The following is an 18,215-nucleotide window of genomic DNA, read 5'->3' on the forward strand; positions in this document are numbered from 1 at the left end:
CCGATGGAGTAAAAAGCCTTGGAAATGACAGGGGAGCTCTCACTGGGGCAGACGCCAGCCCTCATGTGAATGATGTGGGGGTGGGTGGGTTGGATACTATTGCTATGACCAAAGGGAAATCAGCAGTTATGAACAACGTGTGCAAAAGTGAGGAGGGAGTGAAAGGAGGGAGGGAGTAAGGGGAGGAAAGAAATAGGAGGGGGCGCTGGAAGTTGTTTACTACGTTCCTCCCTGCTCTGCCATTTCTTTGGTTGCTGGCCTGATATTGATTATTGATTCGCTGGTATTCATAATATTACTCTTTTTTTTGTACTCCCTATATACCCTTCTTTCTACTTTGACTCCTGGTAATTGCTCCGGACATAAAAGGCAAACGCCCGACAGACTTGAGTAATATCAGTCTTCGAAACCAATAGTGTTTGTCTTTTTGTAGTATGACTGTAGATAAAAACGAAATGACTGCGTGGTAAACACAAAAGTACTTTGATGCCAGACATGAGAAAATGTAATGCTTTAGTGTCAAAGATTATCAGTCACAAATTAGAAAGGGACTGGCATCAGATAATTAACCAGAGAGTATCAGTAAGTGTCTTGTCTTGGCATGTTAGAAGTGAGAAAAATGTTTTGACTTTCCTGGACGCCAATCTCTCGACCTGCGTCAGTCGTCTTTCGCAGAGTTAGGTAGAGCGGCGGCTTATTTTCGGCAACGGAAGCAGCTCGCATCATCGCGAGCGTTTCGGTGTAAAAGAACGAGGGGAACATTTGTCACAGTGTGTAAGAAGGACACGATGAACCGAGTCTGTGGGGTGGGTGATGGGTGAAATGTGTTTTCGATTAAAGTAGGAACACAGTGACTTTAGTTTGTACGCCGTTTACTACTGCTTTCCAAGTTTGCGAAATAGAGCAGGAAGAGGACGGAAAAGCTTAAAGAGCACAGAGCTTGATGGAGTGTTATAGAAAGGAGGGAGGTGTGATTTGAGTGGTATGTGTAGTCAGGGGGGAGAGTCGGTTTTGAGGCAAAAAGGAGTGAGTAATTGAAGTAAACACAGAGATGAGGGCGTGGGGGAACTACAGGCGGGACTCCAAAAATTGTGCTGCGTTTACTGCGTGGTGCAACCAACGCAGAAAAAAATCTCTACTACTGTTTTCCACACTCATAATCCAAAACACGCACGTGTACGATGATGTGTTGGGGAGATTTCTTCCCTTTCCCCCCCCTCTTGCTACAATTTACTGATGCGACGACTTGTATGACTTTCTTGAGGATCCATTAAGTAGCTCTTTTAGTGCTCTCCACTAATGCAGGGTGCAGAGAAACCGCCGGCACGTTGACGCTCTATCACTCACTCTCAGTCGCTGCTGGCGAAGGCTGGGAAAGGCGGCTGGATCCTCTGTCTAGTCCCAGAGGACCCAATGTGCTGAGGTCACAGTTCTGAATTGCCTCCAAATGACTTCACCCGGAGAAAGCACCTGCTCGGGGGCGAATCCGCATTAAATCACTCAGTGGCCATAGGGAGCTGTAGACAACTTCATTGAATTGGGCCGTCCTCTAAGGAGCACAATTAAGAAGCATGCTGCTCTCTTCTGCTGCTGTGCTAACGTAGGATATGAGCAGTTTGCCACTATCACAGAAACCGTTTTCCACTGCAGCTAATGAGGGTACTTAAGGGATTGCTCATTCTGCATCTTGCCCTGTATCACTTGGAAGGATGTGGCAGTGCTCTGGGATTAAGTATTGACTCTGGACTATGTGTGCTTTGTAAATCGCAGGTGGACAATTCAGAGTCCTTGTGCCTAAGGTTACACTGCTCAGGTAGAAGAGGTTTGGCTGTGTAAATAGGTCACAGATTGTTATAGGCTGTGAAGAAAGAGCGCACCATAAAAAGTCACCCTGACAAAATGAAGGACAGTCCCTGGCCAAATAGATGATAAAAATGATTGTCCTCCGTCTGCTTTCCGCTAGCGATGCCCCGATCAGAGCGTTTTTAAAATGATCGGATCAGACTGATCACGTATCCAAGCCCATCGTCTTGTATCGTCATCGGCGGTTCTTTAAATACCTGAGAAGAGATTTCTGTTGTATTGTTTTATAATCAGAATTGGTATTTAGTGTTTGTTATGAAGTGTGAATGTTCAAGTAAAGTTATACACAACTCTTTATAAAGTTATTTAAGTTTGTTAGCTTGTTATTTACATTGCTAAAACTATCCAGCTTCAGTGTGTTTTTGTGATGAGAGCTAATATGCTTATATTTAATTTACTTTATTTTTGAGTGAATAATGCTCTACTGCTGTGTTGTAAAATAAAATGAAAATCTTTCAGGGACCATTATTCATTATAAGACAGACTTGTACTCAGTTTTATTGTTATATTTAAAACTGAAAATGCTTGTTGTTCTGTGTTGCAGTAATTAATGTGGAATTTCTTTTTGCTTTCTCCATTTTTCTCCTTTCCCCTCCACTATACCTATTTTTGCCGCTGCAGTTGAAGGACGGAGAAAGAGGGCTGGTCAGCCAAGGAAGGGATAGAAGCCACCCCAAAACAAGGAGAGCTTCACCCTTGCCGTTATCCCCCTCCCCCTTACCCCTCCCTCACCCTTTCCCACCCCAAGGCAAAAACTTTACCTTGTATCCACAACATCCACTCCCTAATAAACTTGCGCACCCCCCTAAAGTTCTGATGGATCAGAAGATTCAGGGGAGAACCGCGACTCCACCGCCCCTTCTCTCCGGGGCTCCTTCAGGAGAGCGAGAGAAGGAGGGAGGGGGTGGAAAGAAAGAGGAAGAGGAGGAAAAGAAGAGGGACAGAGAGAAGGAGGGAGCCGCCGCTGTTTCTGCTGGAGCAGGAGGTGCAGGTGGCCCGGGAGGTGCAGGTGGCGACCAGTCCCATTTCTCCATCAAAGAGAGCAGCCTGTCTGAGGGCAATGTCAAACTTAAGATAGGCCTTCAGGCAAAACGCATGAAGAAGCCCCCTAAGATCTTGGAGAATTATGTGTGTCGACCAGCCTTCAAGGCCACTTTGAGGCATACGGGTCGCGGAGGAGGCAGTGCTCGTGGTAACCGTGCAGCGGCTGCAGGCGATGGGCCGGGCAGTCAGAGCCAGAGTCCTTCACAGGGCAGGGAAAAAGAGAGGGAAAAGAGTCCCAGTGTAAACAGACCACCAGCCACATCATCTTCATCAGCTCCTTCTTCTAAAGCTCCCACACCACCCCCTCCTGCTCCTGCCAGCACTACCACCGTGTCACCATCACAAGTAAATGGAAGTGCTCCAGCAAAAAGGGTAAGGAAGGAGAACATAGTCAGTTTATGTGTTTTGATTCAGCAATGGATACCCTACCCTCATTGCCATAAGTTGACATACATTCATCCTACTTCCTAAAATATTATTAGTCAGTCACTGGTTAAGCAGTATCCACAACAATGCAACCCTAGTAATCGCCGCAGAGATAAAGGGCAGATCATAAATTGTTCTTTAGTTTTCTTTGTGTTCTTCATTGGCCTGCCTCTATTCACCCAGCACCGCCTCTTCCACTCTCCCTTCGTCTGTGTCGTCTATCCTCTCTCTGCCTGGCCATGTCCTCTCCACCCCCATCCTTGCATGACCCCTCTCTCTCTCTCTAGCTCTCCCTCGCTGTCCCCAATCTGACCCTAATAAGTGTTATTGAGTGTAACTTCCCCCCTGGGCCTGCCATTCATTGGACTGAAAATATTTTGGCAGTGAATACTGATTTTAAGGTTAAAAAAATATTGCTTTTTGTTTCTCATATGCCATGTTTTTGTGTAACTTTGTATTACGTGCTTGTAAAAATCAGATTGTTATATTTATGTTTGATACTGGATACGGTTAGTTTGTATTTGTAGATGAGGCCATCTCTTTCTTGGTGTGTTAGATTCAGCAGTGTTGTCATGTTCTGTTTTGTCACTTATGTCAGGTTATATCTATTTAGTCACAGATCTACATGCAGACATATAAGTATATATTCTCAAAATTGGGTGCTGTATTTATTTACATTCATTTATTTATTTTTTCTTCCCAGGGCCCACCAAAGACGGATTGCAAGTCTGATTCAAAGTCAGACACAAAAACATCCACCACCACATCAGAGAGACCCCTTAACCTTCACCGCCCTCCACCAGACAGCAAAACGCATTCCTCTGGGAAGAAAACGCAGACTCCACAACCCAATGCCCGGACATCTTCACCTTCTCCACCACTACCTGCATCAAAAGAACCCAGCTTCGAAGGTGTTAAGTCTCCTCAGTACACCTTCAGCACAGAAAGTCAGAGAGACAAGGACAAAGTTCAAGGTTGGGTAGCACCAACAGTCACTGAGAAATTAGCTCAGCTTATAGCAACTTGCCCACCATCAAAGACTCCTAAGCCAGCCAAACCTGCAAAGATTGATCCCACTCCTCCTCTACCAAGCTCAGGCTTCATGGCCCCCACAGCCAAGCAACGAGACAGGGCTATGGCCAACAGGAACACATATTCAAGAGTGGTTCACCTTTCTCCGCCACCTCCTGTGTCAAGACCACCTGGTCGGCCCTACGGTTCACGGAACAAAGATTGTGTTTCAGAAAATCCGGGTAGCCCCTCAAAACTGGCGAAGGAAGATTCAGATGGATCTGAAAAAGGTAGTAGCAGAAGTGGCAGCAACAGCCCAACATTCAACTATGGCAATAATCGTCTGTCAGCCATGTCAAACGACAGCAACAACGACGACAGCAACAGTAGCATTTCAAAGCCACATTCTCGTCCTGCTCACTCCCAACCCCACACAACATCTTCTCCATCTTGTCCTATTTCATCCTCTTCCTCCACCTCAGCTGAGCAGAGGACAGTGACTGCAGTGAGTCACCTGGGTTCCCCTGTTCCCTCTCAAGGACACCATGCACGAGAGTCCCCTGCCCTGGCAGAGGAAAGCAGTACAGGTGAGAGAGAGCAGGACAGGGACAGCCCCAGAGACTTAACCAAGTACTCTCCTTCAAATGGAGCAGGTAAACTAGACGGGAAAGACAAGGGGCAGAGTAATCAGTCACTGCGGGTTGAGAGGGGAAAGAGCTCGAGTCCAAGTAAGCGTAGTCCTAACCGGGAGAGTAGTCGACCTGGTCGGACTAGTAGTCCCCCTGAGTCTGTTAGACAAAGGGCCCCGTCTCCACCAGAGCCAGATGATGATGAGGATGATGATGAGGACGAGGATGATGAAGATGATGAGGATGATGATGATGAAAGCCCACAGACACCTCTTAGAGATGATTCTCCCGATTCATCCATAGACTCTCCTGCTGAGCAGGACAGCAAACCCCTCAAAAAACGCAGGGGAAGGAAACCCCGCTGGACGCGTGTTATGAACAAGGCGCATAGTCAAAGAGCAGGCCAGGACGGTCCCTTCACTGAGAACAAAACCACCATGCCTTCATCTACAAGCTTGGAAACCCCATCGCCACCGGTTAAAAGACCTGTTGGCAGACCGCCCAACCCAAATAAGGTCAGACCAAATCCTGTGCCTCAAAGTCCAGTGTCACAGCTGTTCCCACCCCAGCCTAAGAAAAGGGGAAGGCCAAAGTCTAAAATGCCAAGGCTTGATGCACCAGCCCCTGGGAACACCCCCAACAAACAGGCCCCTTCCAATGTCTTTTCGTCTCTGCTGAAATCCAAAGAAGAGCAGGACCCACCTGTTCTTCACCCAGAGGTGGACCTGAATCCCCCTAAACCTATGCCTAGAAAACGTGGACGTCCCAAGCGCCTTCCGCCTACCTTACCCCAAGAGGGCCAGCCTCCCACATTGGCTCCAGAAGCAGGAGACATGGGCGACAAGCGGTTCCGCAACAAAGGAAATGGGCAGCTTATCATGAAAACTATTATTGGCAAGATTAATAAGATGAAAAGTGTGAAGCGAAAGCGTATTCTCAGTCAATTCCTCTTAGGCCCAAGAACAGAAGACACCCCTAAATGCACCACCAGTGGGGTGGCTGGTGCTGTGGAAGCTACAACCCAGTCATTGTCCTCCCTGGCTGCTTCTTTTGGGGGAAAACTAGGACCACAAATTAATGTTAGTAAAAAGGGGACGATATACATGGGAAAGAGGAGAGGCCGTAAACCAAAAGCAGCATCTAATGTTTCAGCAACAACGCCACCACCAGAAACCTTTCTATCTCCAAACACCACTTCCCCTCTCCATCACCATCAGTCACAATCCCAGCAACAGCACCAGCTCTCCTCTTCAGAGGTCTTTCCCTCTCCCTCTCTCTCGCAGTCAAGTGGAGGCCACAGTCCCATCAGCGATGCCAGCTTTGTGGAGCCTGGCTCGGTGCATTTTGCAGGTCATTCTCACTATTCTAACACCCATCATGGCCACAACACTTTCTCCTTCCCTCCTCCAACCTTTTCAGCCCCGAATCCTCGCAACCATGTGCTGGGCACAACCTCATCTATGGCCACAGCAGCTTCCCAGAAAAAGTCATCTTGTCGTGGATACCACCACCACCACCACCATTACAGGCAGCATTACCATTATCATAAACTTTCCCCTCCCAGGCCACTCCATCCCACTTCCCCTGCCCCCCTTAATGAGCTTAAAGAAGCGACTCCATCACCAGTAAGTGAGTCACACAGTGAGGAGACGGTACCCAGTGACAGTGGTATAGGAACGGACAACAACAGCACTTCTGACCGTGGTGAGAAAGCTGGTGGTGCAGGCAGCTTGGGTGGAATTGGGATGCCACCTGGGATGGGCAGTGGATTGTTAATGCCAGGGGTCATGGGTTCAGCTATTGGTCCAGGGATGGGGCTCAGTTCCAGAGGCAGGCGTCGACACGCTACCGTACTTATGGAGCATCCCTCACCCTCTCCATCACCCCATGGGACAAGGTCATCTCCTGATCCCCGGAGACCTCATCCAGCAGCTCCCGCCTCCTCCTTACTGGGGCACAAGGAGAAGCATAAGCACAAATGTAAACGTCGCAGTCATGGTTGCCCTGGCTATGACAAGCTTAAGAGACAGAAGAGGAAACGAAAGAAGAAGTACTTACAGATGCGGTCCAGGCGGCTTGATCCAGACTTTCTGGCTGAACTGGATGAGATTGTTGTGAGACTAAGTGAAATACGGATAGCTCACCGCACAACAGGACACCGGCTCGGCAGTGGAATTGGAATAACGGCTGGATCAAGTAGAGTGCCAGGCGTGGGAAGCAGGCCCAGTGGTGGCATAGGTGGCGCAGGCGGCCCACCTCCACATCATTATGTTCACAGAGACCTCCTGCCTACAATCTTCAGGGTTAACTTTGGCAGCTTTTACTCCCATCCTGCATATTCCTGCGACCCCTTGCACTATGTTCGTAAACCAGACATGAAGAAGAAACGAGGACGTCCTCCCAAACTGAGGGAATCAATGTCAGAAGTTCCCTTCGTACCTGGGCTTGGATTCCCACTCTCAAGTGGAGGCTTCTACCACCCCTCTTACAGCGTTCCTTACTCCTCTGGGCCCCTGGGTTTGGGCTATTACAGAGGCTTTCCTCCAGCAAGCGCTCTGTATCCTCACCCGCACCACCAGTCGCCGCACGGAGGCCCATCCCACCACTCTCACCACTCGCCGTCTTTCCCTCCTCCTCCCCCCACATCTTACATGCATCACCACCACCCTTCACATCTCCTGCTGAACCCTTCCAAATTCCACAAGAAAAAACACAAGCTGCTTAGGCAGGAGTACCTGGGTGCAGGAAGGTCCCCTGTCCTGTATCCACCCATGTCATCTGAGCTTTCCTTTAACTGGCACCACAAACACAAACACAGACACAAACATAGAGAACGCTGTGCTGAGGAGGAGAGAGAGGAAACGGCAAGAGGTGGATCAGGGAGCCGGGCTAGTGCAGGGATTTCTGAAAGTGGACCATCAAGTAAAGGAGAGCGAGTTGGCACTTTAGGAATGGCAGAGTCTTTACAACGATGCCGTTTCGGTCGAGACGCCACCACCAGCACGAGTGGCAGCAAGCAAACTGCTACCACCTCTGCCAACTCCCCTTCTTCTTCATCATCCTCATCTGCAGAAAGGTACAAGCGCAAAGAGAGCTCCATGTCCTGTCTAGGACCGTCCAGGCTTGCACTGGGTAGCAGCTCGAAAGGCCACCACCCAGTCGAGTCCTGGTTCAGGATGGGCGGCTCTGAAACGGACTACTCCAAGCTTTCACGGAATCAAGTAGCACCTGGCCAGGGTTCTTTCTCAGATGGCCGGGCAGAGGACCCAGCAGGCTGCTCGGACAGCGAAGACGAGGAGCCTCTCACTCCCACGGAGGACGTAGAAGCCCGCGATTCTCCAAACCTGACAAATCTGTTTGCGTCTGCTCTCACCCGCACTTCGATGAAAGTGGGCAGAAGCAGAAAGTCTGACGGAGTTACAGAGGGCTCCAGCTTCTCCCACATGGACCGGTCGATGAGGAAGGATCGCTCGGCATCAGCAGAGAGGAGAGAATTAGGTAGGCCTGATCTCGTTGATTAAAACAAAAAAACATCGGTATGAAAAGGCTTCTTATAATAGGAGGGCATGCAGTGATAAACTGGCAGGACACCAGAATAAATGTAATTTATTTAATAGAAAACGATGCGTAGGAAGAAAAGCACAAGAGAGCTTTGCATTGAATGCCCCATCCTTCATGAAAAGAAAAATTCATATTGTTAAAGGTTGCTGGAGTCCATTATCCATAAGATTCATTCTGAAAAATAGATGTGATGCAGATGTGTTATGAATCCTATGTCTTAATATGATTGGCTTGTGTCTGATGAGCTTTATTACTTGGCACGGCTACGGTGAAACAGTCTGTTAGATTCAGCACTGACTCCTGGATTGTGCGTTTGGACAGTAACCCCCTCAAACATTGCCATATGGCACAGCAAGTGGGCTTTTTTAAATGTGGCTTTATCTACACACAGCGAAGCGTGTGTATCTGTTGAGAATCTGTCATTGTGTGTTTTGAGATTGCGTAGTGGTTGCCACTGGAACCATTCATACCTCAGCTGTGGCTACAACAAACAACCCTCGAAAATTGTCAGTTCTGTCTCTGTAGCTCTTTCAGCTGCGACCATCTGAGAAAATGAGTGGAATGGGCCACTTATTTTAGTGGAAAAAAAAGAAATCCCCTTGAAAAACCAATGACATCCCCTGAGCATACACTGACATTTGGTAGCTCTTACTAGTGGTTAAAGGCTTGGCAAAAAAAAAGCATACGTAATTACTTAAACTGGCTCCTCTGTGAGAGTGGATGGCCACACTTGGCCCCAGTTGGTACAGCATTTCAGCCAGAGCTCATCTTACTGAAGGGGTGGAGTGTTTTGTTAACGTGCTATATTTAGTCGACTTTCCCTTCAGAAGCCCACAATGTGAGGCCCAGTCCTGTCTGTCTGTACGCCCTGCACCTGGGCTCAGCTAATGTTGGGGGACTTCATCATCGTGGCCCGTGTGTTGACGTGAAGTGTGCCAAGACGGGTGTTTGTATTTGAATATTGTTTACGTGATTGGGATAGGATGGGAAGCTGAAAGGTCCCCATTGAGTGCAGTATGGTGCAGTTTAAACCAAGCCAGCGTAATCCCGGATTAGAGCTCAGCACTTGGGGTCGGTGAGCGGTCACAGACTTGTGAGGGTAGGAAAAGGGCAAAGGTGGAGACTGAGCTGACACACACAAGACAAGTAGTGAATGACAGAAGTAGATAAATGAACACTGACAGAGGGGTCTGGAGATGTAGGACTGTGTGTGGAAATGTGGAAACGTGTTACGTGTAAAAGCAGATGGAAAACTTGTGGTTCACTCTGATTAGCTAGTTAATTGGTCATCCTACTTTTATCTTCTCTCACCAAGTGACATTTGAAATGCTTGTTGCCCCTGAGCCTGGACTAACGTCTGACATGTAATGAATACAATCTAATTCACAACACATACACAATGTGTCTAATCATTGTTGGCATTTTGCTTATCTTCTTATCTCTGTACCAACTTCAGTCAGTCAGTTAAGGGCAGATAGTAGAAAGAGGATGTTGAACATTAACATTTATGAAGAAAAAAGTTGAGAATATGTTTGGAAAGGAGGAAGAAGCAGTGTCTTTTTTGATAGTTTATTTGTAACGGACCAGTGTAGAAAAACATGACGGTGTCTGGTGTTTGTCTGATGATGTACACCTTTATATGCGTCACTCCCTTAACCCATTCAGGCCTAAATACTCTTCTGTAAACCCCCTCTCAAAACCTGAGGTTTTTCAGAATATGTCAACACTTAAACCTTAATTTCTCAGGCTCTGTAGCAGATAAAAACATGAGATAAAAAGCATTTGACAGCTTACTTCTTTGGCTTTCAACTTAACTGACTTGCTAGGATAATCTTCAAATGCATTTTTTTTTAAAAATCAATAAACTCCAAAAATTTTGAAAATTTGGAAAATCAGTAAAGATCTATTTTTTCAATTACTTCGTCAATATCACTTCCTTCACTTGAGTCAGCCGTGACGGATCGCTAGCACGGTGTTTAAAATGTTCGACCAAAACATACTCCACGTGTAGGCTTATTTCGACCAATCACAAAGCGTTTTATTAGTCACATGAGTTTAAAAAAAAAATCCCTAAGCATCTCTGTCACTCACCCCAAGAATATTTCAGCCAATCACAGTGCATATAATTGGCCATGTGCCTCGAAAAAGACGACAACGCTCAAAATGACACAGACGCGCTTGCCAGCCTTAATGGTAACTACGCATAGATGCGTGATCCGGTCTTAAAGGTAAACACGCACAGATGCGTGATCCGGTCTTAATGGGTTAAAGTCCATACATAGATGAAAAGCAGGGACGGAAAAGTAGAAGACAATGGTGACATATGGGTTGAAATAGTAGGAGAGATTTGAATAAAGATTCATGGAAAACATGTGAAAATGATTGCTCATCTTAAGTAATAACCCATAAAAAGTGTGTTTTGCATGTAGCGTTAATTTGGTGATTTTTTTTCTTCCAGGATCAACAGGTATCCAGACAAGAGGTGTTGCCCTCCCGACCTCTGAAGGGTCTGAAGGCCCTCTGCACCACCGGCAGCAGCACCATCACCAGTCGTCTCTCTTCCACTCCCATGGCTCTGCCTCCTCCTCCCTCTCGCCCTCTCAGGACTGCTGCCTGGATGCCTCCATGCCCCACCACTCTCATCGGGCACAGCCATCCAAACACAGCCTGCACCACGTCAACAAAATCTTGCGTGCCAAGAAGCTGCAGAGACAAGCTCGTACGGGAAACAACGTGGTGAAGAAAAGGGGCCCGGGACGTCCCAGGAAACACCCGCTACCCTCCCCGCCACCGTCCCCACCCCCTGTTGTTGAGGTGAATCAGACCCGGCACAGGGACAGAGGAGGAGAACGGCTAGCGGGGGGAAGAGGGTGGGATGGTGGTGATACTGTGACAGATGCTATTGAGTCGGTAGTCCAGGGCCAGCGTAGAAAAGGGCAGAAGAGGAAGCACTGGGAGGGAGATGATGAAGACGAGGAAGAGGCCGTAGAGGACGGGGAAGTTGAAGAGACTGAGGAGCCCTTGCCAGAAAGAGAGGAGAACCTGGGAAGCCTGGTGCCAAGGTCCAGGCCTGGGACAGGAAGAGTCTGGCTCACCCAAGAGGAGCTCCAGCACTTTCATGGGTAAGCACATTTTCAATACACTGTGGCTTATCAACCTTTATATCTGCGAGTCTCAGCTTTGAGCCGCTGAGTGCTAATATAAGGATTTAGTGCTGGTATGTACCGTATAGGTACATTTATTATGTCCAGTTGTCACTACAAACCAAGTCACTGTTCTATTTTTAGCTCAGTGGAAAGCAAGCCAGATGGCCACTGCTCCCCGGAGCGCCCAGGCACCGTCTCCAGGGAACAAGCTCCACCCATGCCCATAACCAGCCAACGGGAGAAAAGAGCAGCCAGACCTCCGAAGAAGAAGTTCCAGAAAGCGGGGCTGTACTCTGATGTGTACAAGACTGAAGAGTGAGTCCCAAATAAAAATCTCACCCAACATATTTTTTCATAATGATTTTCATGATACCAATGTTTATTTCAGAGAGCAACACGCCATAAACAGTTTTTCTGCACCGCTAGTAAACTGCCTTCCCATTTTTCTTTTCCGTAGCCCTCGTAGTCAGCTTCTGCAGCTGAAGAAAGAGAAACTAGAATACATACCTGGGGAACATGAACATGGATTGTTTCCTGCTCCAATACATGTTGGTGAGTTTTAAACTCTTCCTAGATGTCATTTCTTATATTTGCACATCATTAAAGCTGTGATTAAGTGATGTTGACTTTCTTAACTGAACAACTTGAATAAAATCAAAAAAAAGCATTTTTTCAGGACATGTTTGAGATTCCAAAGGTTTACGACTTTATCACAGTCAACATTTTTCGGTTATCTGTAGCCTGTAGCTGTGATAAGATAAAACACAAACTTCTTCTGCAAGTTTCATCAAACGTTTGGTTCACGTGCAAGGGTATGTTAATGTAACTGAATTATATGTGTGGTCAGAAATAACTTCCTTCTTCACTTTTGTGTCAATTTGTATTTTATCTTCTCAAATTTCCCCCTGCTTTTGTCTTTTCAGGGAAGTACCTGAGGCAGAAGCGCATTGATTTCCAGTTGCCTTATGACATCTTATGGTTGTGGAAACACGATCAGGTGATCAATCTTGTTGAGCAAATGTATTTTTAAGTGTTTTTCATTGCTTACAGTAAAAATCTAAAGAGTAGTTTGAAGCCCAGTTTAGCCTCTGTGTTTACCTGTGTCTGTTTTTGCGTTTCAGCTTTACAAGAGGCCCGATGTCCCCCTTTATAAAAAGATCAGATCAAGTGAGTACCTGGCTTTGTTCCAGTAATCCAACCAAAATGTAATTTTTAACCTCCTCAATGTATGTGCTACCACTTTCTTGTTTTTTTGAATGTCGTAGTAGGATTTCAAGTGTAAAATGGTCATCCCGCTGTTTGTGTGTCATAGATGTGTATGTGGATGTGAAGCCTCTCTCCGGTTACGAAACAACTACATGCAGCTGTAGACCTGCTGAGGCCTCAACTGAAAAAGGCTGCCTGGACGACTGCCTGAATAGGTAAAGACACATAATGGCGGCTTTTAGCAGCACATGATACAGTCACGTGTTTCCTTGGGAATTAAATGAATTGTGAACAGAAGTCGAACATGGTGTCAAGAAAAAAGTACGGCAGCATGAGCCTTGTTTAAAAAAATTTTTCTCCATAGGATGAGCTTTGCGGAGTGCTCTCCCAGCACCTGTCCATGCGGTGATCATTGTGACAACCAGCACATCCAGAGACATGACTGGGTCCAGTGTTTGGAGCGATTCCGTGCTGAGGGCAAAGGTTGGGGCATACGCACCAAGGAGCCTCTCCGTTCTGGGCAGTTTATCATCGAGTACCTGGGAGAAGTAGTCAGCGAACACGAGTTCAGGTGAGACAGCAGACAGATCACCTACTGTGCAGAAAATCTTGTTAGTGAATGCCACGTAGATGTCAATACATTTATCATATTCTCTGTCTGTTTTTACTTCCCTCTTTGCGCCTGAGTTTAGGACACTGTTTACCTTTAATGAAAGATTAATGGAAACTTCTCTTTTTATTTCCCTCTGCTTCATACCTTCCATTTGTTAGGAACCGTATGATGGAGCAGTACTTCTCCAACAGTGGACACTACTGTCTGAATCTGGATAGCGGCATGGTGATCGACAGCTACCGAATGGGCAATGAGGCGCGCTTCATAAACCACAGCTGTGAACCCAACTGTGAGATGCAGAAGTGGTGGGTGTCGTGGCAGCTTTAAACCATTCCCCCATCAATGCCCTTGTGGTGCTTTTTGGGTTCTTACCAAAAAACAGATTTGGCTAAGCCTTTTCAGGACTGAGCATGAGCAGTTGCCACAAGTTGTTGTGGATGGGGTGAACGAGCCAGACCTGGCGTAAACTTTGTTTGTTAGTCCCGCGATGACAAATACAGAGTACTGCTTTCCCTCTCACTTTGTAGCTGTAATAGTCCACATCAGTATAGTTTACCATATTAAGACAGTTAGATGTTCTCATGGCCATTTGGTCACAGAGGAAATTAAGGCATGATGTTAAACAAGTGAGTGCAATATTAGAGCTGCTGATTAGAAAGCGTTCCAGCTCGATAACTCAGCGTTTTGTTTGCTAAATGCTTCTGTCTCTTCAGGTTAACGAACTGGAAAATAGACCAGCCTATTACCTAAATGGTTTAACTTGTTTAAATGGCTGTCTGTTTGTGCCTGATGATTCGAGTGAGCTGTGGAATTCCTTTATTCTCTCTGCAAGAGACGAGCTGGAGACTATTTTGAAAATACCAGAAAGGGACAGAAAATACTTTGCACAGAAATATATTTAGACAAATAAACAGAGACATGGCTAACCAAGCCACAAAAAGTCCACCCACAGCTGTTGTGTTCTTGATTCTTCACTTATTATCAGAGTCAGAAGTTACAGTTAAAGTACCCGCACCTTTAGTGAAAGTGTGTCTTTTAATGCTTGTGTTTGATTTTCTTATATGGTAACGATTTTCTGGAGATTAATTGCTCCGCATTTAGACTAGTTTAGCCCAAGTCTTGGACGTGTAATCACAGTTTATGTTAGGCAATATTTGTTGTCCTTGTTTATGTAACTTGCATGATAGCTCTTAGAGGGACACGTGTAGCAGGTGCACTTCACTGTAAGTGAGAAGGCTCTACCTTGAAACCCCAGCCTTATTCATGTGGTTGTAATCTGATGAGATCACCTTTCTCCTTCGCTGCCAGTGTTCAGAGGCCTAAATGGCTTAAAGCCCTCGCACCCTGCCAAGACAATTCACTGGTTTCCTGAGGGGTTGTTCTCACAGCGTGGTTAAATCCACAGCAATTGGAGACCTGGCAGAGCAGGCCTCTCTCTGCCTGACTTCCATCAGTGAAACCTGCTTGGTTTATCTTTAGTTGTCATGGTGAATCTACGAGACGCGTCACCACATTTCAGCTCTCGGGGGAGATTCAGTTGTGGACAGCTAATGACCTCAGAGAGTTATCTGTACCGTACCCTCTGCCCTCCAACATAGACCAGCTCATAATCTGGGGCACTGGTCTGTGGATGTGTGTGTGTGTAATGTAGAGTGGCTGGACTGAAATAAAAGACTCCACGAGGATGGAGGATTTTCAGCACAATGCCTGACGAGTCATCCATCTTGTCACAGAAGAGAGATTGCTTGCAGCCGGGCCTTAGATACAGCTGTAGTGCCTGAAGACAATGCGCTGAACCAGCTTTTTACCCCTATAGAAGGAATAAATTATCAGGAAGCTGGCAAGTGGAATAGTGCGCTTTATTCTTAGAAGAATGGCCAGAAGCTGGAGCACTGTTTCATTTGGGGAAGAGAGAATGGGGTTTACAACGTGTTGAGCGTTTGCCACACCGGTTCCCTTTTTGTCCCGTGTTTGAAATGCGCTTAACGTTGCTTCCGTTCTAGAATCAACATTTAAACTTTAAGTCCCTTTCGCATAATCTCCTTTAGATGTACAGTAGATAGTAATTTTAAGTCCCTAGCCCAGAATGGCAAAACAGTAGACTACCTAAAACATAGCATAAGCTGATTATTGTCAAACGGTTTGACTGTTGATCAGAAAACCTAAATTGAAGATAACAGTTTCTTATAGATCTTATTTTCAGCTCAAATAGCATGTCTGTTACATAATAGACACAACCTTTTAGGTAATTACATCTTAGCAACAGTTCCTGTCAAAACAACTACGACCACATTCAGCAGCATTGTTTGTCACATTAAGTTTTTATTGTCCTTCTGTTTTGCAGGTCTGTGAATGGGGTGTACCGAATTGGTCTCTTTGCTCTCAAGGACATCACCAGCGGCACTGAGCTCACCTACGACTACAACTTCCATTCCTTCAATATAGAGGAGCAGGTGAAGCACCAGCACCTTTTTCTTAGGTGTCTTTGTGGATTTGTGCAAAACCCCTTTTCTTTCACATACTCATTATTTTGGCTTGTTTTTCTCTCGTAACTCTACAGCAAGTGTGTAAGTGTGGCTCAGAGAGCTGCCGGGGCATCATTGGAGGGAAGAGCCAGCGTATTAACGGCTTGCCAGGGAAAACGGGAGGCACCCGGCGGCTGGGTCGACTCAAGGAGAAGAGGAAATCCAAACACCAGCTCAAGAAACGAGTGAGTGATTAATTTAAATAGAAGCGCAAGGAGTTTGCATTGGCGTAGGTTCACTTGTAGTTTAAACTGGATAATACTTTTGTTAGAGAAAAGCGATATTTCATAGCAAAGTTCAGGAAACTTCAGGAACTTGTTTATGTTGTCCTACCTAGTTTTAAATTTCTTATGAGTGAAAGCTCTGTCCTGTTGTTCGCTGCCCGGTCGGTGAAAGATGTGTCCAGGTCTGGCACTGTCTTGTTAAATATCAGGTGTAGGAAATATGTAGGACACAAATGTTTCCGTGTCTCAGAGGTACTCTTAGTGGGCCACAAGGTTTCTAAAAAAATAACTCAGAATACCTCAAAGGCTACACATTTGAATTAGTCCTGTGACCTAAAATTTCCATAATATTACGTTTTACATAAAGTTAGAATTTTTAAAATCAGTTCTCAAACTCACATCTCAAACTTGATAAAAAACAAACATGTGTATCCTCCTGTTAAGATAACAATTCAGTGTGTCATTCATTTAAAAACAAAAGCATGCTTTAATGCAAATTTCTTTAACTTCAGGAGGAAGAGTCAAGTGACAGCAACAAGTTTTACCCTCATCTCATGAAGCCCATGTCCAACAGAGAGAGGTAAACACACAAATTGACAAACAAGCTTTACATCAGAGCCACAGCAGATATATATACACTAGAGCAGTTGATAAATCATATTTTATACGCATGCTCTTTATTCCTCTAAGCCTTGTACGAATGAATCCTCTGAATCTTCCTGCTCAGATGTGCCCAGAAGCAACCGAATTTAAAGATATTTCCTCATTTAAAACTACATCTTCCATCTGAGCTTTTGACACATCAGAATTAAGGTGTGAGTTTATATTTAGCACGCTGACATACTTTCTTCACACTCCCGGTCGTCTGTCCCCCAATCAACAGAAACTTTGTGCTGAAGCACCGAGTGTTTCTCCTGAGGAACTGGGAGAAGATGAGGGAGAAACAGGAGATGCAGAAGAGAGAGGGTGAGAGGGAGCGGGACGCCAGCAGCCTCTCCATTTATACGCGCTGGGGAGGAGTCATCCGTGACGACGGCAACATCAAGTCAGGTGAGTGTGCGATCGTAATCATTTGAAGAGAAAGTAATTTCAGAAAACAAGAATAAAGGTGTCAAAGGCAGTTTTAGCAGCTTCAGTTTAAATGTGTTAGCTCAGGTACAATCAAATAGCTGAAAACTATTTTCTGAATACGTGACTTGATGCGTAATGCTCCCCACCTGTTTCCAGACGTGTTCCTGACGCAGTTCTCAGCTCTGCAGACGTCGCGGTCGGTACGCACACGGAGACTCGCTGCTGCTGAGGAAAACACAGAGGTCACACGCACTGCTCGCCTCGCACACATCTTCAAGGAGATCTGTGACATGATCACCAGCTACAAAGGTTCGTGTCCACGTTGAGACAAATGCACATATGTAGGCAACAGCAGAACATGTAATCCACTATCCTACTAGATATTACTATGACGTATAGTTTGAGTTGAGCTCTAACAGGTCTCTACAACACATCTATCAGAGCTTCCATGTTAATATCCAGCCATTCACAAATGAAAAAGCATTTATTTATTTATTTATTCATTCATTCATTCATTCATTCATTCCTTAGACTCCGCTGGCCAGACTCTTGCTGCTCCACTTGTGAACCTCCCGTCCAGGAAGAGGTAAGAGTGCAAACCCGCATGTCGACTTCATAATGTTTGACTGTTTTCCAGTTCTCTGAAGTGTCAGTGTACAGCACCCACATAGTGTAACAGTTTTATCTCACTGCACATTTGAGCCGTGACAGCCTGTGTGTTGATTCTTGTCCAGTATTGATAGTAATCAGTCACAGTCAAAACAATAACAGCTCGTTATTCTTCTTCAGCTATGTGGTACTAAAGCTGTCTAAATCACAGATTTGGCGCCCATGTAAACTCATGGCTTTAACATTGATTTAGCTATAATCAGACGTAATGAGTTGAGATTTATTTT

At 45.8% G+C, this 18,215-nt stretch overlaps 1 protein-coding gene across 3 annotated transcripts in view; it reads left to right on the forward strand.

The window, feature by feature from the left end:
* The window catches only part of ash1l (ash1 (absent, small, or homeotic)-like), a 29,277-nt gene that overhangs the window by 1,845 nt on the left and 9,217 nt on the right, over positions 1–18,215 (forward strand). For all 3 annotated transcript variants that reach the window (XM_084563142.1, XM_084563144.1, XM_084563143.1), the window contains exons 3-18: positions 2,485–3,279; positions 4,037–8,471; positions 10,993–11,656; positions 11,822–11,995; positions 12,138–12,232; positions 12,604–12,677; positions 12,802–12,847; positions 12,993–13,101; positions 13,251–13,457; positions 13,658–13,804; positions 15,844–15,952; positions 16,060–16,209; positions 16,761–16,828; positions 17,132–17,298; positions 17,476–17,628; positions 17,851–17,905. In XM_084563142.1, the coding sequence (XP_084419268.1) occupies positions 2,680–3,279; positions 4,037–8,471; positions 10,993–11,656; positions 11,822–11,995; positions 12,138–12,232; positions 12,604–12,677; positions 12,802–12,847; positions 12,993–13,101; positions 13,251–13,457; positions 13,658–13,804; positions 15,844–15,952; positions 16,060–16,209; positions 16,761–16,828; positions 17,132–17,298; positions 17,476–17,628; positions 17,851–17,905 (7,253 nt within the window). In that variant the 5' untranslated portion in view covers positions 2,485–2,679. The remainder of the gene's footprint in view (positions 1–2,484; positions 3,280–4,036; positions 8,472–10,992; positions 11,657–11,821; positions 11,996–12,137; positions 12,233–12,603; positions 12,678–12,801; positions 12,848–12,992; positions 13,102–13,250; positions 13,458–13,657; positions 13,805–15,843; positions 15,953–16,059; positions 16,210–16,760; positions 16,829–17,131; positions 17,299–17,475; positions 17,629–17,850; positions 17,906–18,215) is intronic.

The sequence above is a fragment of the Chelon labrosus genome (assembly GCF_963514085.1).
Source record: "Chelon labrosus genome assembly, chromosome: 16".
Taxonomy (NCBI): domain Eukaryota; kingdom Metazoa; phylum Chordata; class Actinopteri; order Mugiliformes; family Mugilidae; genus Chelon; species Chelon labrosus.